We start from the raw sequence: 24,154 nt of genomic DNA, 5'->3' as shown, positions 1-24,154 counted from the left end.
TCATCCTCGTGGCGCAAAAGAAGCATCTTTATGCATAAAACCCGCAGAGAAAACTTCGAGAATGTTCTGGCTTCTAGGAAACGAAAGTCCAAGCGTCATTTGTTAACCGAAATGTGAAAGAGAAGCTAATAAAAAAAGAATTCTTCAAAAGCTGTTGCTAAAAAGAGGTTAGAATTGGGATCATTAAGCAGAACCGAAAGAATTTTAAGGCTAAGAAACACCTCTAGGTAAATTAATTCATCAAGAGAAGATGCTTTTTTAATAATTTTGGTTGCAAAGAAACAAAAAGAGTCATTTTTTTCTCTACTTCCAGTAATGAGTTATATATAAATTAAGAATTTCTTTTTCCGAAACTGCATGCTCTTACATGCAAAATTTCAAAGCTGTACGACTGAAACTGTTATACACCGTCATGTTTAGCAAATGTATTTTATCCATAAAAGAGTTTAATTTTTTTTAAAAAAATCTGAAAGCTTTCAGATTTTATATTACGCTCAAAGGGCATTTCTTTAACGTTATGTGTGTTACCTTTATTTATTAAATATCATGTTCTTTGCATTTAAACCATAAAATTTAATTCAACAGCAATATCGCAAAATAATTTTAAAATGAGCAAAACTTTAGAATTTCTGATACGCAGTCTCGCGCGCTGGAGATAAAAATGCTTTTATTTTCCGTACAGTGTTGCCATTGCTCGCTTTGAAATCATTGAGTTTCTTAATAAAAAATTCATTAAAGTTTTACAAAATATGAAATCGATAATAAAACAATTCTAAATTTTGGCTTCCAGATGCCCATATTTGGAAGATGATTACATTATTCAAAATTGGATGGCTCTAGGTACCATTGATTTATCACAATGCGAGAAATATACATATATTTATGCAGATTCTTCATTATTTAATTTCTTTAAATATAACACAGGGCGATCATATTTGGTGGCAACAGTTTAAAAAGTGACACGGACATTTACAGTGAATCGACGCAAAATGCCGAAACGAAATTAATAGCCCTTCTGAACTAACGCTCCTTTGGGCTAAAAATGTTTCATAATAAATGCTGAATGTGGCAGCCAGTAGTAATGAAGCTGGCCTGAAAATAACCTAAAACGCATGGGCAGCAGGAAACAATGTTCCTGCAGGCATCACTTGCACATGCTTTCGCGAATTATCTTTCTACATCGCTAACAATACTGGATAGTTCCTATACATCTTGACTCGAAATAACCATTAAAATCGGAAATCAAAAGTTTCCATGTCGGGATATTTGTGTAACTAGATATTCATACTTATTATTTATAACATTTATTCTAATGTAGTGACACCAGAGAAAAAGTTAAATATTTTGTTTGAAATTTGTTTTAATTTTTTTTCTTCAGTTATTGTGAGAGTTGAATTTGGATAGGATAGATTTAATGGAAGAATAAAGGTTTGAAAACTTCTCCTCCACTAATAACATGATAAAGAATTAAGGAAAACAGTAAAAGCTGTTTTTAACGGAAATTATTATATTAATTTTTAAGGACCGTGTACCACGTCTTAATAAATGAGGAGTTCATAATATTTTTATTACTAAGCATCTATTAGTCATAGCATTAATTAACCATAAAGAGAGAAATTTAAAATTTCTTATGAAAGAACTTGTATCAGAGAAAATATATTTAATTTTGCACTTTATCTTATAGGAAAAAAGTGCCAGTAGTCATTCATCAATTCTGAGGAAAAATATTTTAATCTACAACAATTAATTATTTTTTTATACATTGAAGGACCCGTTTATATGTTTCTCATTTATATGCCATTTACATTTATGCGTTGTTTCATCTCTGTCCTGATGCATTCCTGTTCATGTTATTATTGAAATACTATTCATTCTTACTACGCATAATTCGATTATATGCTGTTTTTACGATTACATGCGATTATTTTCTGGTTTTTTTCCCTGATTATATGCTGTTTATCACGTAAAATAACTCATTATTTTATGTGGTCTCCAAGTTAACGAAAAAATTTCTTCACATGCTTCAGTACATTTTGTTCGTTTTACACATATGAATTCATTTAAATCCATAATGTTTCTACTTAATTCATCCCAATCATATTCTTCCCGACGTATTTAAAATACTTATACTTTAGCATAGCCTTAAATAATATTCTTTTCATTTTTGTGTTGTTCAACTGACAATTCTATGATTATTGCATCTTTTATTTTATTATTTATTTATTTTTCGTTGTGCCTATTTATGCGATATATTTTGCAAAAGTGGTGAAGGTTATTTACTTTTTGTAAAACAAGAATTGCCAAATTCCTTTGAAAATTCACCATTTCTACAAAACTAAAAGCCGAGCCAAGACTTCTTTTGCCTATTTTAACGTTATATAATATGAGAATAGAACGCATGAAGTGCACGCAAGGCACCTGGTTTTTTGTTGCACTATAGTTAATTTCAGTATATGCGAAAATTTCACAAAATATTTGTAAAACCCTTGGATACAAAAATCTTGCTTATATTTGAAAGAAAAGAGGTACGTTTGTACAAATGTTGTAATGAATGTAAAGTCTTTTGTAGCCGAGCTGAATTTCGAGTGAATTCGGTGATCCAAAGGTCTTGTGCATTCTGCAAAAGTATAAACTACTGCAGTAGAATTAATTGTCGTTATTTTCAGACTCAGAACCTTCCCTACTATTTCTTCGAATTGACACACAACAAGCTATTTCATATATGATCATTAAATATCTACGAAACATAAAGTAAACAGTAACACTTATTATTCAGTTATTTGCCAAATGCATCTTTACCAAATTCATTTATAGTAGGATTTTCAAGAAACTTATTATTTTGTAAAATATTTCTGAAAAGCATACTTGCAAGTGCTGTTTCGTTTTTCTTCGTGAGAGTCAAGCACTAATTCAATTTGAGCCAAGTCGATTAACTGTTTACTGCATTGAAGCAGAGGCCAAGCTTGCTCTTCAACACATTTTGCTAAAGCTACAAATCCTGGAAAAGAAAAAGAAAATAGTATTTAAGGAAATATTGAAAAACAAAATCTAACTCAGAAATATTACATCCAAAACGATTGGATAAAGATAGATAAAGAAAACATCATATGCATTATAAAATAAATTAATAATTTTTTCAGTTTTCTTCAATAGAAAGAAATCTTCACCCATTTCTATGGGATAGTTGATGCATTGCCTTTACTACTCTTGAAACTATATATACATACATATATATTATATATATTCAAACATACGAAAGAGACAAAATGCGATCATACCCAAATTATTGCGGATTTTTGGGGGGAGGATTAATTTTCCTTGGTAAGTCAACCCTCTTTCGGGAAATAGTCAATAATTTACTTGCGTTTCTATGCATGTATTCTTTTACCTTATTTTTATATATGTATTATTCTTTTCCTGTTTTAAAATGTACGATTGTAATGCATACCATTACAAATTTTAATTAGTTTATTACAGTTTTTAATAGCTTTAACGCAATCTTCTTTATTAACTTTTCTTATTTCAGTTTGCAATACATTTCCCTTCCCATGTGTTAATCATAAATAGGAAATAAATAATTGCATGTATATATGTGTGTGTGTCGAAATATGTATGCTATTGCGTCGTAAAGTGCTAAGAGATCTAAGTCCTAAAGTGTTAAGAGATCGAAGGCATAAAGAAAGGAGGGAGAAAATATCTTATATACTCCCCCCCCTTTAAAGGGCGCCTGGGGATTACCAGTCACCCTATCCTATGGTAACGAATTAAGGTCTACCATCTTTTCGTTCGGGTGCCACTGTAGAGTCGTTAGGATTGTCGATGTCAGGAAGCTGAAAAACGTGCACTGATGTCAGAAAGCTGAAAAGCTTGCGGGAATCTAACCTGGACCTCTCGAATACGCGTTAAGTGTGCCATCGTTACACCACGAGGGCATGCAGAAAATACTTTAAAATCTCCTTGTTAACTTCGCCAAATGAACCCGAAGAAACTGACATATTAATAAATATAATTAAAATCTCATATAAGAAGGTACAACAATTTCAAGGAAAAAAACAAGAATAAAGCAAATTTTCCTTAAGAAGCAAGGAATGTCCAAAATCATCGATATGTCTCAGAGCAACTTCTAAAGCAGTCATCAGCAAGCAGGAAACTCCTTCGTAAAGTAACCGTATGACTCTAAGCTAACCGCCACAGAGTTCTATAAAATGTGTTTACATATTTTCAGAACGATTTCGGAGACATTAATTCAAATTTAAAATGTAAAGAGTACTTTTTAAATGCTCGATTTGATAGCCCTTTCCCTGTATTGTTTGTCTGCATTGTGGCTTCCATGCTAGAAAGGCTTTTCGCAAAATTTCCAGGGATATTCATTTACATTCCTCTTTTACGATTTTCCAGAGTCTGTCAATTGTGGTGGGTAGCTCTTTTCAAGAGAATAAAGGCGCAATAATCCGTAAGTGAAACGTTAGAGAATCTTCACGGGAATTACGGGTAAAGCTGTCTTATGTGAGCTCTTTGTGCTGAGTCACATGCCTCGGCAAAAGCTGATGACATTATGTTTCTTAGCTTTTTTAAGTTGTAAATTTTGGTGTACTATATTATTTATTGTTGCTGCAGATGTATTTAAGACTTTGTAATTGATTTCTATGTATGTAAGTTTCTCTCGTTACCAAAGATTTAACTTTACAAACATTATAAACATACATTTTGCGGTTATTGGTTTGGAGTCCTCTTGCCATCCAGAAGTAAGGATTCACGGTTATTCTCTTTCGATTAAAAATGTGGCTTGTTTTGCACTTCGAAATTTTAATGCCATGAAGTTTACAATGTTTTCCAATTATGGAATAAATATTTTTTTCTTCGGAAAGCACAAAAATATATCCTTCAATACACAGCTTGTTTACGTGCGATATTTTGAAAGAATAAATTTAAAATTAGCAGTATTTCACATTTCAAATAATAAGTTGTTGCCAGAAATTTTTATTCCAAAACATTTCCTTTTTTCTAAATCTTTATCGAAATCGTTCGAAAAGTGGTTAAAAAAACCTCTGTATTTATTAGGATTGCTCAGAGATAGAAGGTAAGCACGGCTGTACTCTCCATCAAGATGACAAGGTCTTTACATAGACTAAACGGATTAAATAAAACCAAAGGTATATTTTTATTGAGACTTAGTAAAAATTTTAAAATTTACATGATTTAATTTATTACATTTCCTAGAACATGTTGAACTTTTAGTGCTTCAAGTGATAGATATAATTTGTGCATTAATATTTAATAGAATGATAATATTAATTACACATATACAGATGTTATACCGTACAGTTATTAAGTAGTCCAACAAACTCAATAAATGTTTTACGGATACTATAGAATATATGAATCATAAATAGTTTTTAATTTATATAGAGAGAGACAGATAGATATAGTCTTAGAATAGTCAATATTCTATAAATAGTGAATAGTGTATAGAATTAGTCTATAGACATTAGACGTTGAGAGCTTAATACTAGGTTTTGTTCTGTTGTTCTCTGAAGTGTAACTCCAAATAAGTATATCAGGCAATGAAATCGTGCAATATTGAACTTATAATAGAATGTTGTTTCGGAAAATAGGAACTCGAGTACTTTAATGGCGGCATCTGATTTTTTATCGTGGACATAAGGTTTCTGAAGCAGTGCCAGGTCTATGGAGTGCTCTTTGGCTTTGGAATTTCCGGGTAGTTGCAGGCATAATTTACACATGTCACACTATAAGAATATGAGGCTGAAGCTTTCCTCTAATTGATAATCTATAGTGCCAAGCATGTATTTATACTCTCTATTGCAGTTTTACAGAGATCGCTGTTTCGTATGTATGACAGTATCGTGAGTTGGCTCCATAATTAGTGGCTACAAGTATTAGTAGTTCCTTCCTCCTGATTTGAATGTAAATAGTTGAAGTATTTGACTGCTTCCTGCCTTAATTTATTTGAATGGCAATCCGACGAATTTGAATGGTAACAATTACGACCTATATGCGCAATGCTTTGACAGTTGTAACACCGTGTGATCTTTACATATTTTCGGTACATGCAGGAGTTAAAGCTTATATATAGGCGACTTTCATGACTAATTGCTTCAGCATAATTTGGATTCAATTAAAAAATCCGATTCTTCTTTCCATCTAGCCCGTGCAGTGGTGTTCTGTGTTAAATTGCATCTAAAGAAAGAGCTGGATTGCAGTTATTGACCACCTGTAAAAAGGTTTGTGCTTTCAAGTTATCGAGGACTCCAAAGATTATAATCTATTCCCTCAATGATTTTGGTTCACGTATCAAGAGTTCCTTTATGACACTTCCCTTTTCCCTAATAAATATTTTCAGGGAATCCAAGTCTGCTTTTTGTCTTTGCAGCGAACTAAGAGTCCGTTTCTGCGAGCAGGGTGGATGTGTTTGTAGTAGGAGAAATGTAGTTTGTAGTAGGGAATAGTAGTAGAAGTTTGTAGTAGTGTGTAAAGTAGGAAGCAATAGTTTAGTAGTTGTAGTTTGTAGTTTGCAGTAGGGATGTGTAACAAGACGGATGTGTTTGTGCGGTAAACCATTTTAAAGGATTCGAGAAAAAAAAAAGCATTTTTACTGTTTCAAAATTGCATTTTCCCAAATCTTTAAGAGCACTACCAAGCTGGGAAATCGCCTAATGTCGCTATGGCTTAACAGATTTGTTTCTGCCGTACCTCGAAGTTTAAATGAGCTATCTTTACATTCATCGTTTCAAATTAAAAGGTCTACAATTTAGTGCATGAAATAAACACTTACAAAATATTAAGTGGTCACAAACCCGATTCAACAAAAATACACAACAAAATTATTTCACAAAATAGAAGAAATTAAAAAACAAATAAAAACACTGCATAACACTACAAAAATACATTAAAATTTAGTTATAATCAAGAAAGCACAAATATTTACATATATTTACAACAATACTAATTTTCATAAGCATTTTATAAAAAGTTTTATAGATTCTTTCAAATGGAGAAAGAACATTCATAGTTTTTTTATTCCGAGAAAAGTTTTAACCTTTCTTTTAAAATAAATTAAGAAAAAGTTATCAATATAAAAAATATAGCTTATATTCACTTTATAGTGGTTAACTGTGTTATATATATATTTACTTTACAATATTATTTTAATCTAAAATATCAAGCGACTCAAACCGTAAAGACAGTCAGACTACTGATCATACCATTTATCTTCTAGCAGAAACACAAAATGAAGGTTTAAAATAAAACTTTTTTTCGTTAATAACACTTCAACCTAACGGTTACTCAAAACTTAATACTTGTAGCAAAAATAAATCGCTGTTATTTACGGGTAACTTCAGAACATACTTTCAAGTCTAAATGAATGTGAAAATACAAATTCCACGTGTCCCAATAAATCTTGGCTCGGCCGCAAATTTTCGCGAACAAGACTTGCCGAAGCGAAAGCTGATAAATTTAATTCAAACATCAGAGAAATTAAATAGAGTACTGTTTCTTAAAATGCTGTTAAGAGCTATTTCTCTAAATTCTAGAACTCTGCGCATACTTGAATCAATTTGCATTTTACTGCTAGTTGATGAAAGCAGAAGTGAAAGAACAAACAAACTAATAACTGAATTAGTTAACATAAAATGATATAGACTTAACTAGGAATGTTATTTATGTAATTTACTACTCACGATTTTGATCCACGCATTGTTCTCCAGTACATTGTCCTGGTATCCTCTTTGTGATTGCATATATAATGCCTTGAAAGAATTCATGCACTACCGGTGGCGTGCAATTTTTAACGCAGAAATTGGCTAGCTCTAATTTCCTGTTGAAATAAAAGGTGAATATATTTTTTGAACAAACAAATTATATTTTTACTCCTACAGTACACTACCAGTGTTAACATTAAAGATTAGTTACCCAAATTAAAATTTTGATTTAAATTTTTCGCATCGATAGACTAAATTTTTTACATCGATTGGAAGTCTATACTTCCCAACTTCTGAAGTTTAAGAATTTCTGTTCGAAAGAAGTTCTGTAGCCATTTTAAAAAATAAAGCTCTTAAAGGCTTCTTTTCAATGTGCATCAATACAAAGATCTTCTGTATTTCTGAAAACGTTCTGAAGTTTAATTATATCAGCAGATAAGGGTCATGACATGTGGAAGACCCTAAATAAAAAAAATAAAATAAAAAAAATAAAATAAAAAAAATAAAAAGAAATGAAGAAGGAAGGTAAAAAAAGTTCAAGGGGATTTTAAAGGATATAGTTAGCCCTCCGAATGTGAGATCCGTGAATAACGCTTCCTTTTATTCTTGAATATACGCGGGGATCATTCTTATCGCTTAGGCATAAACTGAAATTTCAACGGTGATCAGTTTCGCAGGAAACAAAAGTGTGGATTTTTTACTCTTTTATGAATTTTCTACTTCCCAGTTAAAGGGCTAAAGAGCTAAAAAAAAGGCTAAGAGCTCATTTAACAACACCCAAACTGTTAAAACATACACTTCTGCTAAAAAAATAAGCCACAGAGGGAAAGCAGGCATTAAAACAAAAACTATTTAATGGATATGATTGGATCCAAGAGGTTTGGTGTGGAATTACTAGACCACACAGCAAAGACAACAATAAATCAACACACAACAATAAAGCAAAGACATACATAAACACATGCATTACGACCATCACATCGGGAACGACCAAACGGATCGGAAGAATGTGCAGTGGAAACATCACGCTAATAACGGCTATGATAGCTTTAGCTGAAATGCATGCTTGCCAACTACGAGGCAAACTGGCAATAGTGTCGCTTGTCTGTGGCAGTAGCGCCCATTCTTGTAGCCATGTATGTCGGATCTCGTGGAAGTTGCCTAGCGGCACACTGTGACCTGCTATCTGCCATCGCAACATGTACCACACATGCTCTATGGCAGCGATTCTCAACCAGTGGTACGCAACAGAAAAATAGGTGGTACGCAAAAAAACAAAGTATTTGCAACTATTAAATTCAAAAATTAAGTACCCCAACATCCTGTTTATGTTTTTTCTCTAACACTCGTAAATTTATGCGATCTGAGCTTTAATCAAGGTCAATAGCTTTGATCTAGGTCATAGACTTTAGCAAAATAATTCATTTGTATTTTCACAAATATTCTTTTAGCCACAGACATAACAAAATTTGTCATAAATGATGTTTTTAAAAGGGGTACGTTGCATTTAATAGAAAAAAAAAACTCATATGTACACCACAAGACTTTCTTGTGCGGAATATTAAATTATACACATATTTTGCTGTATTTCATTTAAACCTAGTTCCTCGAATTTCATTAGAGATATAATTCTCATTCAATTAATTCAGTTCTCACCTCGCGGCAAGGCAAAAACACATAAAAAAACCTCAAAATATTTTTATTAAAAATTTTAAAATATAGAAAAATGTAAAACACAAAATATAATTAAAACAATTAAAAAAAACAATTTTTACAATTAAAATTAGAGTTCCTACACAAAAACACGCAATTCAGCCAGCGGTCAAGAGGGCAGATTTTTCGGTGGACAAAACTAAAAGCTTACTTTTGGTCCCATTCGGCAAAAGGGCGCTGAAAGTGCAGAAACTGACTTAATTTACTAATCTGTTAAATTTCAAATGTAAACAAATATGGCTGTTATGTTAAAAAAAAGATTAGGCTTAGCCGCACTTAACGAACTTATTTATTATTAATTACTAAAAATTATTGACACTTCTGCAACTATTACATTCAGATTAACTAAAGGTATAAAAACCTGAGCAAGATAATTTAATCATTTTCAAAGCAAAAAAAATGTACTATTTACCAACATGTAAGAATATAAAAAAACACTGAGCTCACCTAGCCGAGTAATAGACTGTATATATATATATACACATATGTTTAGTGAGGCAGATTGCAACCAAAAAGAGAGGTGCACAACTACATATCATAGAAGTCCCTATATACAAAATTTCTACGTTCCGAAGATACTCGTTTTTGAGTTCAGAGAGATATATACATACATACGCACGTATGTACGTACAGACGTCACGAAAAATTCTTTTCTGAATCCATTTTAAATCAATTTTATAATCCGTTTGGCGAAAAAGAGTCTTTTATTCTGTCCTTACGTACAACTCTACTGAACTGTCCCGTTACAGTAACTTACGTTACTGTAACGGGACAACTTCCGCCCTAAGGTACATCGCCAATCGGAATAACGGCCGTCCTGCCAAGTTACAATGTTGCGACCCCAAGGACAGACACACCATACAAAGAATACCTAAGGAGCTTCTTTGCACCAGACGAAGGACCTCCGTCCCAGGTCCTCTTTATACGGGACCCCAAGGATAGATATCACGCAAAAACATCGTTAAATTGCATTCGATAGCGGTCAAAAGGGATATTTTCTTTGAAATATGATACCCAAAAATTTTAGCCATCACAATACTTCCTTTACTTCGTACAAGAAAGTAATAATAAGTTCCTCTTAAAAGATCATTAATTCTTTTAAAAGAGTTGATCTGTTTATTAGCATGTACCAACTGTGTCAACTCAAAGTGCCTTCGAATGCCTACATCACCTTCCAACCTACTGCAATGCATGGTACACCGCACGTAAACATCATGCACCAACTCCGACTATGCCTAAGCACTAGTGCACACATCAGTAAACATCAGTACCTACACCGTGACTTAGATAATTCTCTTAAACCTTTTCACTGTCATAGTAACTGTGCACCCATTGTGACTGTGTACTGAAATTACTGTGCAACATAGTGTCTGCGCTGTAGCGACTGTACCAACCTATAGTAATTGCATTAAAACTTAGTGACTGTGCCAAACTCCAAATTTAGTGCTATTAATACCACAGTGTACACTAAACTTTAGTGTAGCCTGAACTCTTTCAAATTTGAACTATAGTGCAGACTGTACTTTCAGCGAACTCTAACACTAACTCCTGGCACCATAACTCTACATCCGGTACTAATTGCTTCATCTCTGTGTTTAAGTACTCACAGCACATTTACAACTACAAGGGTACCAGCAATACACATATGACTTCCTCTACCCCACTCTGTATTTTTTTTTTAAAGTATTTATTACTCTTGTATTACTATTGGTTTTACTCTTGTATCTTACATATGTGTCTCTCTTCATATTTATCTTAATATCAATGCATCCTTATGTTCATTTCTGTTAGTATTCGTTTGTTTTTGCCTGTACATGTATCTATTCTTGTATTTGTTTTGTATATTTTTTATGTATCTGTGTTATTCCAACACCCACAAAGTTATTGTCACGCAACCATTGTCAAACAATAATTCTCAGCCCCGGTTTGGCCATGTATTGATCTTTAGATCTGTATTATAAACTCCCGAGGCAGCCTCACGGGCCCTCAGGGAGTTGTTATACCTAGATAGGGGAGGGCGTGGGACACACGCCTGTTTACCTATGTTAAACACCAGGCGTCCCCGTCCTCCGTCACCTGTCACCAGTTTATTAGCATGTCTACACCTTATCTATCCACCATTTCCAGACTCATATTGCTCTATTTTCAATTAGAATAATTTGTTTACGTTGATTTGCTGTCTCTAACAGCAGATATTTTGTCTTCTTGTTGCTTTGTATTCCTTACTTTTCTACGCGATTTGAGAATATATTCGCTTGTTTTTGAAAAACTCATGACATATTGTGCATTTCGCAGAAAAATGATGATTCACAAGTGATGGGTCCAGGACAATCTACTAACACTAAGAATATTGAAAAGAAAAGAAAATTGTTTATGGAAAATATAACGTATAATGAAAGTTATTTATCGTTTGAGTTTACTTGGAATGGAAATGAAATGCACCCTCAACCTCAATGTGTTTTTTGCGGTGAACTATTATACAATCAAAGTATGAAACCATCTTTTCTGAAAAGACATCTTGAATGTAAGCATGCCAATTTAAAGTATAAATCTGAAGAATATTTTTAGCAGGAAATTATTGGAGTTCAAAAATGGTAAACAAGTGATGAAAGGTTTGGTTGCTTCAAGTGAAAAAACTTTGGAAGCTAGTTACCTAAGCTCCTCCAAGGTAACTACCCTTGGAAGCTAGCTACCTTGGAAGCTAGCTACCTTGGAAGCTAGCTACCTTGGAAGCTCGACCTAGTAAGCCTAAGAATTCCAAAGACTGGGCAGGCTTATACTACAGAAAACTTACAGAAAAGCGGCTAATGAACTTCATAATAGCCCGTTAGCAAATAATACAGTAAGTAGCAAATGATACAGTAATTCATGAAATGGCAAATTTCATAAAAGAGGCTCCTATTCAAAAGATAAAACACAGTGAGTACTTCGCATAACAATTGGATGAAAGTACCGATTCAATGAACTTTGCTCAGTTGTTGTTCAATTCTGTGTGTGCATAGTTAATGCACACATAAAAATATTAGATTAAAATTTGTTGCACAAATGGCAATATATACAGGGTAGTTAGAATTAAAGTGGCCCTAATCAGACCACTCTAGAACCCGTTCTACTTATTGAATTTTGATGAAATTCGGTATATATGTTATATGGACCACGGGGAAACGACTTCTGCAATAAAAAAATAGTTCAAATTTTGACCACCAGGGGGAACTGTGGCGTCTAAAGGACCAAAAAATCTGTCAGAATCATTAAAATTTATTCAATTACAGAATGTGCTCAATGTGTGGTCCATTGACATCAATTACGTGTTGAAAGCGCATTATAGCGTGTTCAATGATAGCGCGAAGTACCTCTCGAGGGATTTCAGCAAGATGGCGTGTAACGCTGTAATGCTCAACTCAGGTAAAGTCATAATTCCTCCTACATAAGCACGGTCTTTTAGGAATCACCACAAGCAGAAATCCCAGGCATTTAAGTCGGGTGAACGAGGAGGCCGGCATCCGGAAAAGCTCTGGATAATACACAATTGTCACCAAAGTTAGCACGAAGCAGTTCTTTAACTTGGCGCCCAATATGAGGAGTTGCTCCATCTTGCATGAAGACAGTGATCTGATAAAACAATTTTACCAATAAAGCTCGATCCTACTCTGTAAGGGCATGATTAATGATAACAAAGGCACGTAGAATGATTTTCTGGCTCTGGCTACAGTTCTCTTTATAGGTTTGACTAATTTGCATAAGGAATTTTTGAAAATTTCAATCTGGTGATCAAAATTTGAGCTATTTTTTATTGCAGAAAGCTTTTCCCCATAGTCCATATAACGTATATACCAAGTTTTATCAAAATCCGATAGGTAGAACGGATTCTGCAGGGGTCTGAATAGGGTCACTTTAATTATAACCACCCTGTATATAATATTATTTTTATTTCTAGTGAGAAACTAGAAAGGTTGAGAACCGCTGCTCTATAGGATTCTGGTCCGGTAATCTAGCAGGCCACGACAGATGTGGAATTGTTTCAATCCCCAGATAACTCTGCACCACATGATTTCTATGCAGTCGGGCGTTTTGGTCCATAAATATCGTGTCGGTACTTATTGTACCGATAAAGGAGCACATAAAAGGGTGTAGAATTTCGTCACAATATCGTACGGCTGTGACGAAACCACCAGGAATCACGTAGAGGGCAGTGTGGCCGTTCTTTGCTATGAGAAAACCATACAAGTAAGCCTCCTCCTCTGTAATGGTTTCTGTCGACGATGTTTGGCACCGGATAGCGTGTCTTTGGCTCTCGCCATATCATTATCTTCCGGAAATTGTTCTGTATATTAAGTCGAGACTCATCCGTAAACAGTACGTGGGCCCACTGCTCTGATGTCCACCTGCGATGCTCATGGACTCAATTCAACCTCGCTCTGGCATTCGATAGGGACAACACAAGCCATAGGGTGCCGGACGTATGGTCCACATTCATGCAGTCGACGCGACACATTTTGAAGGGATATAGGCCGACCTTCAGAAACAGATAGATGCGACGCCGGCTGCTATGCTGTCCTGTTGTATGTGCAAGACGCCGATCAACAGCGTCTTGCACATACAACAGGAAGCAATCGTCTGCTGTTGTGGTAATCCTACAGCGTCCATCTCCATGACTTCTAAAGATGTTTTGATCCCCTTTGTTACGATTCAACAGCCTGTTGATGACACTAATGAAAGATGAAAATTAAGACACTAAGATGAAAATTAAGTTCTCTCGCAACAGCGGATTGTCTTATACTAGCTTGCAACATCCAGATAACCATGCAATGCGTTTCATCGTGGAAATGGGTTCTTCGGCTCATGCTATCCGCTTTGGCTATCACGAACTAGACGGAACTATCGCTGTTTGCGAACTGACGCATAGGTCAAGCGTGCTTCTTTTTAAGAGGTTGTGATGTGACTTAGGGATTGCGTTTTATGCTAATTTTTGATTGCCTATTTGCAATCGGCGATGGAACATTTTTACATTTTTACCTTTTCTTTTAGCGTTTGTAGCTTTTTTTTTTAGCCTTAGTATATATCAACTCGATGGCGGGAAAGAACAACATCACAAATAATTGGCTGAGTTAGCTAGGGCAATGACGTAATATTTCTCCGTAGACTATCAGATTTTTCCCTGTACGAGAGATTAAAGCCAAACTAAAGGTTCAAAAATTGCTAGGCCCACCACTAGTGCAATGAATATGATTTCTGAACACTGAGTTTTCTTAGAAAGTCCTTTCATGAAGATATCATTTGTCGTAGACAGCCTTCGAGTGCTTTCATTACGTAATAAAAAAAGGATTATCAAAAAAGAGCCAAATAAATTTAAGTATATTTTTCATGCTAACTTCACAGTAAAAGCTTCAGACGTAGATAATTAATGCAATGAACCCTCCCTTGAAAGGGGTGAAGTTTAAATTCTCTCAGATGTAAGCTGATTGCCTTTTCTGAAGATACAAATTCTTAGAGAATTTATTCGAGAGCTATCTTATTTTGGTTGGATTATCATCAAAGTGTCAAAACGATTCAGATTTTCATATCTCTTCCCCTTGTCGTTTTAACCGAAAATCCAAGAATGGAATCCTAGTAAATGAGAACGAACCCTCCCCAATGGGCAATGGCATCATTAATTGGGATTGTTAGACATGTAAACGCAAGCTCGGAGAGAAGTATATTTTGTGATCGATTTATAAGATCATGAATCACATTCAAACAGAAGGTTGGATATAAACTGAGATTGGAATAGATTGGAAGACTGAAGACTGGAGATAAACTGAAATTTGAATCTTGGGCTTTCGAATTACTATTGAGAAAAAAAAAAAAATTCACAAGTGCTTCATTTTGGAAAAAAGGAAAAAGATTTCACGAATTCACATGAAGAAATCATTACTATAAACTGACTGTAAGGAAGCCAAACTGACGAACTTGAACTCCACGTGAATTACAAAACTGTACTTTCTTATGAAAATTCTAAGTAAATAAAAGAAGTTTCTATACATAGTCGACGGGCGATGTAATAACTAATTGAAAACTCAGAGGCAGAAACCATTTATGTCCATTTTTGTGAAAACTGAAGATTAATGCCTTCTAAAGGGCAATAGGAATAGCTTCTACATTATGAATCACTTCAGGAGACAAAGTATTCATGTGCGTAACTCTAAGCGAGAAAGGATTTTACCTGCTGGGAAAAAAACAATTTTTGTCCACTCGCCGAGCCAGAAGAAGTATTATGTCCAACTCTCTGTATCAAACTTATTCATGTTCATTCTTGTCTTTTGTAACGACGATCTGTTGATTTCGTCCATCAGTTCTTCTATAGTACTCGTGAACATGCAAGGTGAAGATTCCAGTGCAAGCTCCGATTCAGTAGCCGAGTTTTCTGCCAAGAAGGGGAATTAAACAAAGAGAATCCGCAATGTTATAAAACTTTTAAGAGCAGCCACACGTCATTTAGAACCTGATTGTATGAGCAAACGTTTTCAATGATTTCCTTTGATTTGTGATAGAGAAAAACCTCAAAGCTTTTAATGAACTTGGAAATTATAATACTCAAAATTATTATCTCACCAGTCTTATAAAGCTTTTGCCTGCGATGCTTCGATGTTCTTGTTTGGGAAATGAGAGCTTTTCACACAGTGCGTCGTAGTCTTATCGAATGTGTTATTTCCAAGACAGGCAATGTAATGATGGCAAGTTTGTGTAAACACCTTTGCTCCATTCTTCACCATAACAAAAAAAAAAAAAAAATTGGGTTAAAAAGATAAGAGAAGCTCTGGCCGTTGATCGAGAACTACCGGTAGACCACAATGAAAAGGTTTAAGACCGTAAACGAGTAATTCCTGAGGAAACTATTTCTAAATTATAAGTAATAATATAATTGAGTATATCAGCTCCCTAAAAGGCAGAAAGTGTCATTATTCCTTTAAAAAGGGTAAAAAAATATATTTACCGGAAAAATTAAATATCACAGAATTGCACGCCATGTGCAAAACAAATAATCCGAACAATCCAGTGTCGTATGATAAATTCTGAGGTAGTTTAAATTTTAAATTTAATCTCGGATTCCATTACCCAAGAACGAGCACTTATAGTCTTTGGCATACATTAAAAGTAGAGATTGATATGCTTAACAAAAAACCAGAAAAGCTGGTCGAAAAATAAGAAAAAGCAAAACTGATTCAAGACCTGAAAAATAAAATGACGGGAAACGAATTGCATTTGAGGAACAGTTAGTTACGACAGCGAAGAAATTTGTGTTCTCAGATTAACAGAAAAAACTGGGGAAAATCAATTATAGTCACCTTTAAAAACAACTGAAAATTATTAGTTTCACTTCTATTCTGCAACATCTACAATTACATTCGGCTAATTTCATTCATTCTTTTGTAATTTAATACTAATAAATCTATTTTAATGTAAGTTTAATTAGATAATGGCATTTTTTGTATTTGTTTACACTTTTTCTTATAAAATTATTTTTGTGGGCAGTTTAGCCATTCTGTAAATTTTTTGCATGATCTACGAAATTGTATTGCGAGTAATTAGATTTGTTTTACTTTTGTTTTAGCAGAATTGTTATGCAGTGGAGGAGTTCTAATTTTCAGAGGTATAATTAATTTAAGTAATTAATTTCAGTGCTTTACTTAATTTGAAGTTATCAGGTTCAATGTTCCGTCTTACTTTCTTCGGGAACGTGCAAGGACCTGACTCGGAACAGAGAGCTTACTAAAGCTATGTTCAATAACTGTGGGAAGTAGACAGGATACACAAGAAGGATATACAAAATCCTTTATTTTTCTCTATTTACAATAACTTCCGTACTTCGGAATACAAAGACCCACTATTTGTGGTCTAAACGTAAAAATATAAAAATAAAACTAAACTCTAATTTAACTTTAAAATAATAAACGTGGAAGATTGGCCTTATATTAACAGGAAGCCGTATGTAGTACAGAGAACTGTGAACACTACAATACGTTTAAAAATTATCAAGAGGATTAAACCTCTGGCCTGGAAGGCAACCAGCAACTGAGTAAAACTTCTAAGGTAAGCGGCCTGCTTCGACTCACTGCTTCCTCTCTCTCGCTTGGCAAAAAGCCACAACTTAAATACTTGGCGTTCGCCAGACAAACTTTGCATAAATACATTAACGCTTATAATTCTGGCCGGAAGTAGAAAATAAGAAGTGATAGTAAAGATTTAAAATAAAATAAACGTTAGTAAAACTTAAGATCCTTACATACTTCCCGCCAGAGTTAATTAGTTTAAAACTGAGGTCTAAAACGACCTTGTTGAAAACTTTTAGCTCTAGAATCTAACGCGAGGCCAATCTTTTACAAACATTTTTCGCTAGAAACTAGAAATTTAAAAGAAAGAAATTTGTTTTTACAATAGCAGCTCCCAGTACACACAATTTTTTTTTCATCTGTACTGCATCTAAACAGGAGCTTTTATTCAAATCTGGTTCCTTCCAGAGATCTGGAAGGAAAACTAGTTTAATGAAATGTTACACAATGAAATGGCAAGTAACATAAATATTTACATTTCTCTTAACATTCTTATTTCATTCATGACTTTATTTTAATTATCTCTCCCCATGCTCTCTGACATGTGTTGTAAAAGAACACCCAACACGAATGTGTTTATGTATACGTGTTCAACACTGCCTCCTACAATCAAAACACTAACGTGTTAAAATTCAACATAACAAGACCTCGTAACAAACCCTATCTTCAACTCTAAAACCTGAGGTACTATTCTGAAAGTGGCTAACTCTGAAGTGTAGCGTCAGAGAGCCTAACTACATTCATTCAACCTTTAACACATATTCACCATAATTTGGTCTTTTTTCAGTCACACGAATAAGTTTTAAAATTTTTTTGCATTACTTTCGCTTTTACCATATCATAGTATTTCTTAACATTTAAAATAACAGTTCACATTGTATATAAGAACATATTAACATGCCGTTAATTTTATGCATTTGAAAACATACATTAGTAGTACATTGTTAACTTCTATTCTTTTCAAAGCAAGTGCCAATTCTTTCTACGTTGAAATACTACATTTCAAAAAGTCTTTCAGACTAAAACTTCTTTCTTGCCAGAATGTTTTAAATAAAATTTATACAATAACTTGTACAATATTTAAGTATTTACACATCGCTATTATACATCAACTTTAGTTTTACGCGCGAGTAATTGAAAAACATAATACCAAAATCGGTAACAACTCATTTCTCGCCCTTTTGGCGATAAAGGTAGACCTCGCATGAGGTAAAACTTCTTGAAATCTGCCACTTGCAGTAAGAATGAAAGATTAACTTAAGTTTGCAAAGTAACATAAAATTTTTACTTATCTTTGTGATATTCGGACATTCTTTTCTGAGCCCAGTCTTGGAAAGTAGCGTAGATTGTTGTTTGATTTATCCTCCTTCGTGTGCGGGCTCGCCCTTCAGTGCCTTCCTCTAGAAGCTTTCTTTTTTTTTCCAGTTCGGTCACCCTTGAATACCTTCTTTCTCGCCTCTGCCTGTGGTCTTGGCCGTTTGATGGCAGCTGGTCTTGGCGGAACCAGGAAACTTCTTTCATGTTCCTGCTTGGACCTCGTTACTGGCCGTTCAATTTTTCCTTGTAACTTTTCCTCCGCCGCTGGTGGCCCTTCCGTAGTTCGGCGACATTTGCTGCGGAGAGTCCTGGCGGATGAGTCGATCTTCCGTTTTAGAGCCGGGTTATAGTTGCCGTCATTTCTCCTGGCTCTCTTTGCATTCGTCGTCCTTCTCCCTTCTTCATTCTGGGGGTGTTCGTGAGCTCTCTTTTCTGGACGGTGGAACGGCTTCTTTTTCTTGTTACCTTCAATTTTCCCGCGGGGAAACTTTCTTTTCACTTGCTCCTGCCTCTTAATGGCTTGCCCTTGTACTTGTCGTCGTTCCACCTCTGGAGCTTGTGCCTGCGGTGTCTGCCGTGCCGGATCCTGCAAAAGATCTGTAAATATTTGCATTTTATTACGATCATAGTAGGGTTTGATTTGATCAATGTTTGCGGAGCAGGTGTCACCATTCTTGGCTTTTAACACTACTACAGCGTGAGTTATTTTTTCTATGACATATGGTCCTTCAAATCGTGGAAAAAATTTGGCAGTTTTATCTTCTGGTGCTGAAGAAAGTGAATGCTTAATTTTTAATACTTCATCCCCTACTTTATAAGTTACTCCCCGTCGTTTCAAGTCGTAATACAGCTTTTGTTTTCTCTGTGCTACTTCAGTATTCTTTTTTGCTTCTTTAATTACTTTTTCTATATCACCCATTTTAAATTATGGGGCTCTTTGTTGCACATAAAATAATTTATCTAACGGCGTTATAATCTTTCTGCCTAAAAATAACTCAGCAGGAGTTTTGCCCGTTGAATCATGTTTTGCGGTCCTAAGGGCGAAAGCAAATTCATTGACATAGTTATCCCAGCTTTTTTGAAAATTTTTAACATAACTACGGATAATTTTCACTATATTTCTATTGACCCGTTCCGCTATATTTGATTGCGGCCGATACGGGACCATTTTTAAATGACGTATGCCCAGTTTTTGGCACATGTCTTCAAATACATTACTTACAAATTGAGGACCATTATCCGATATAACTTTTAGGGGCGCCCCGTATTTTAAAATATATTTATTTAAAATAGAATCAGTAACTAATTTCGCGGAGCCTCGTTTTAAGGGAACAATTTCGGTCCACTTACTAAAATGATCAACCATAACAAGGAGATAGCGACTTTTATTTAACTGACTTTTTGGGAAAGGGCCCAATAAATCGATGCCAATTATTTCATTTGGAAATTCGGATTTAATACTATTTAGAAACCCGGCCGGGCGGAAATTAATATAATTAACTGCTTGACATGTTGGGCAGGACTGGACATACGCCCTTGTTAACTTTTGCAGTTCAGGAAAATAGACTGCCTCGCGTACGCGTTGGATAGTTTTTCGAATACCAGCATGAGAAGCTAAAGGGCTGTCATGGAGCTCCTGCAGGATATTTAATCTAAGACTAGCTCGGATAACAGGTCGAAATTCGTTGTTGGAATTCGTAGTTTTTGTATAGAATAATAGACCATCTATTAGTTCGTAATGGGCCGCCCTATTTCTTATCGCCACAATATCTTGGTGGCTAAAATTTTCAGGATCCTTTAAATACTCATAAATGCTTCCAAACTCAGGATCCTTACCCAGTTCGGTTATTACAGTTTCTCGGGAATTTATTGTACACTGCTCAAAAAAAAAAAAAAAAAAAAAAAAAAAAAAAAAAAAAAAATGGGACAGTCCTATATCTCCCGATCTACTGGGCCGATTGACAAAATTCAAATTGCGTTCTTCATGTCTCGAAAGCGCGACATAGGATATATATTAGATTTATATATAGCACTATTCTAACATAGATATTTTGACACAAAATCGGACTTTTTCTGAAATATCATGCCAATTTTTTTTACATATTTGGATTCTACGACTCAAATTACGCCTAAATATGAAATTTTGTAAATTTTGGAGCGAAATTTACGGAGAAATTCACAAATTTATGTTGGCACTTTTTTGTCAGTTTGCACCAAGAATAGTTCACTTGGCGAACTTCTTAATATATGGCAACCTAGATTCCTTTCCCGTGAGAGGAAAAAAAGTCACCATCGTTCTTTTTTTCCAAATAATATTCTTTATATTATATTTTTAATTAAAACTTATTATTTTAAGTAATTTTTTCTTTTTCGAATTTCATTTTAATTGTTTAAGTTGCATGGTTTTTTTCAAATAACTGTTTTAAAATTTTCTATTTACCTATTCGAACTGCTTAAATAAAGGTGCAGCGTTTATTTTTTTTTCAAATACTTTTCTTTATATATATTTTTTGTCATAGTTATTATTTTAGGTAATTTTTAAATTCTTATACTTTTATTTTAATTGTTTGTGTTGCATTGTCTCTTCAGATAATTGTTTTAAAATTTTCTATTTATTCCTTCGAATTGAGCACTTTTAATATACTTATTAATATAAATTTTCCAGAATGTGATTTTATTTATTTGAATTGCGTTTCTTTCGGAGGAATACTTTGTAACCCAGACTACGATGCGTTTGAAAACTGCATATATTAAAAGAGAAAATACAGTAAAGCACAGTTAACACGCCTTTCAATGTTCCGTTCAGAAAAGATATATATATATAAATAAGAAAGATATTTAACTTAGGATTGCGACATTTTAACTTAGGATGACTTGCATACACTGCTTTAAACAATTTTATCATTGTGCCCATTGCTTTACACGATTTTATCCTACATTTGGCTTCTTAAATGTTATTCATATTTCAGTCAAATATTTTATTTTTGAAATCGTAAGAATCAAATATCATAAGATTAAAAGGTTTTAAATTAAAAAAAATACAAATACTAAATTTTACCCAAAAATTTATTTTTTCTTCTCTTTTTCTTCAGGCATTCTACTTTATTCTTGCTCTTTTTCTTTAAGCATTCCGCAAGTATATTAAAAAGCATCCAAATTTTCCAAATATCTTGATATTTCTGACAATCATTTTAAATAAAGTTATCGCCTTCCATTTCATAAAGGCCCACAAACGGCCGAGCGGTAAAGTCGCTGAGACCTGGTAGTTCGCTCCGGGGTTCGAATCCCGGTAAACGGGCTGGTTGCATGGGCGTTTTCGTGTATTTTCTTATGTGTACCGTGTATGCCAGCTGGTTTCCCTTAAAAAGTTCTTCACAAAGGCATCCTTCCTTTTAGGCAGATACCTCTGCTTTGACGTAACTTAATAATCCAATTCAATCCATTTCATCAATGTTTGGTCAGAGCCTTTATCAGTCTTTAGAGGCTAAACATTTTAAAGGTATGAGATGAAAGGAAATACTGGTTTCATCAAGAGGTTTTGGTTTATTTAATTATGACAAAGCATACTAGGGCTATCTGCCTAAGGGGAGGGATGCCCTCGTGGAGGACTTTCTAAGGAAAACTGGCTCGCATGCACGTTACACATGGGGAAAACCACGAAAATGCCCATGCAGCCAGCCCGTTCGCGGGATTCGGACCTCGAACAGAATTACCAGCGTTCAACGACTTTACCGCTCGGTCGCTGTTTCATCAGGAGGAAAAAAAAAACATCTTTAGGTGACATCCACATACATCACTGGATAAACTCCTGAATCTTCAAATAATTCGAATGAGAAAATCATGGGATTCTTCATTTATGATACGATATGATGTTCTATAACGCAATTTAAATTTATACAACCATATAGTCTAAAACCAGTCGCTCTTCACTTTAATCTGCAATGATATCGTTTTTGTCTTTTCTGTTAACCACAAGCTCAATTGATGGTATTTGCTGGTGTACACGTCCAAGTATTTTTTCTTTGAACACATAAATTCTTTGAAATATCCTGAAAGTATATTCAAAAGCGTCCAACTTTTTGAAACATCTTGGTATGTCTGACAGCAAAATTTCCCTGCAAATTTTTGCTTACTTTTCTCCCTAATTTTCTTCTTTCCTACTACAGTTATTTTCAGTGCACACACAAGAAAATTAAGATTTTTCGATTGCTAGACTTCCATAAATTTTGCATTCTTGTCAATTTTTTAAAATATCAATTACATGAATTGCGTTTCAGCTGAAGACAGCTTTTCATTTTCTAGTCATTTTAACTATAAATAAAGTTTAAAGCGAAGTCCAAAGGATAAATATTTTAATTAAAAGATATTTGCTAAATGACAAAGAAATAAAATAGTCCAGCAGGGTTTATTCTGTACCACCGAGTAACCCGATTCTTATATCGGCTGAAACAATCTAAATCATATTAAAGATCATTTTTTATACAATCTATAACGCGAGAGAAAAATTAGCTTCTTAAAACATTCTTTCTAAGAGGATTAATATAAAAGATTATATTTATATATATTTTTTTTAAAGCTGGGACTTGAACCAAACTGTCAAATTTTTAAAGTTTAATTTACATGGTGGTTATAATTAAAGTTCCAATTTGAAATGGTCATAAAAGGAAAATTACCGTACCAAATGTTATCAAACTTGGGAATCGTGTAAAGGAGGTTATGGAAATTTATTTTCTGCGGGAAAAAAAAAAAAAAGAAAAAAAAAAAAAAAAAGAGTTCAAAAACTCACCACCAGGGGAAAAATGGCGCTGTATACAAGGTTGATAAATGAAATGGAGGAATGTTAAGGACATGTCAGTGTATCACATTTTTCATTTCTGCCAAACTGTTTAGATTATCACCATAAACAGTGCTTTTGAGAAAACCCCATAGCTAAAAGTCACAGAGGTTGAGGACTGGTGGGAAGAGGGGAAGTGTTGGCCTATAAGACGTTCATTCGTGAAATGTTGCCTAAGTAACTGTGCGACACACGTGAGGTGGGGCCCAGCCCTGCATAAAAATAGTAGTATCTAAAATGCCACGTTACTGCAGTTCATGTATCACGAAACATTTTAACATTGACTCTAAGTGAGCTGCAATCACAGTGGTCCAGCTGTCGACTGCTCTTCAGAGAAAAATGGTTCAGTTATGAAACTAGCTATCATTTAACACTAAACGGTGTGGAATGACTGCTATGCAATCGAATGCAATAGGAGAATGCAATGGAACTAGATAGATAACATGAGGCATTTCTTTGGCCCAAATCGATTAAAA

General features: G+C 34.3%; 1 protein-coding gene across 1 annotated transcript in view; it reads right to left on the bottom strand.

Annotated features, from left to right (window-relative positions):
• The window catches only part of LOC146997751 (uncharacterized), a 50,828-nt gene that overhangs the window by 1,549 nt on the left and 25,125 nt on the right, over nt 1-24,154 (bottom strand). Inside the window, exons 3-4 of the mRNA XM_085815802.1 lie at nt 7,704-7,840; nt 2,866-2,998 (exon numbers count right to left, since the gene is read on the bottom strand). Coding sequence (XP_085671928.1) covers nt 2,866-2,998; nt 7,704-7,840 — 270 coding nt within the window. The remainder of the gene's footprint in view (nt 1-2,865; nt 2,999-7,703; nt 7,841-24,154) is intronic.

This window comes from Stegodyphus dumicola, chromosome 4, assembly GCF_044657685.1.
Source record: "Stegodyphus dumicola isolate Sdum_Otavi_A_Nest chromosome 4, ASM4465768v1".
NCBI classification, from domain to species: domain Eukaryota; kingdom Metazoa; phylum Arthropoda; class Arachnida; order Araneae; family Eresidae; genus Stegodyphus; species Stegodyphus dumicola.
The sequence above is the reverse complement of the archived record's forward strand: the minus strand, read 5'-3'. Positions and strand labels throughout refer to the sequence as shown.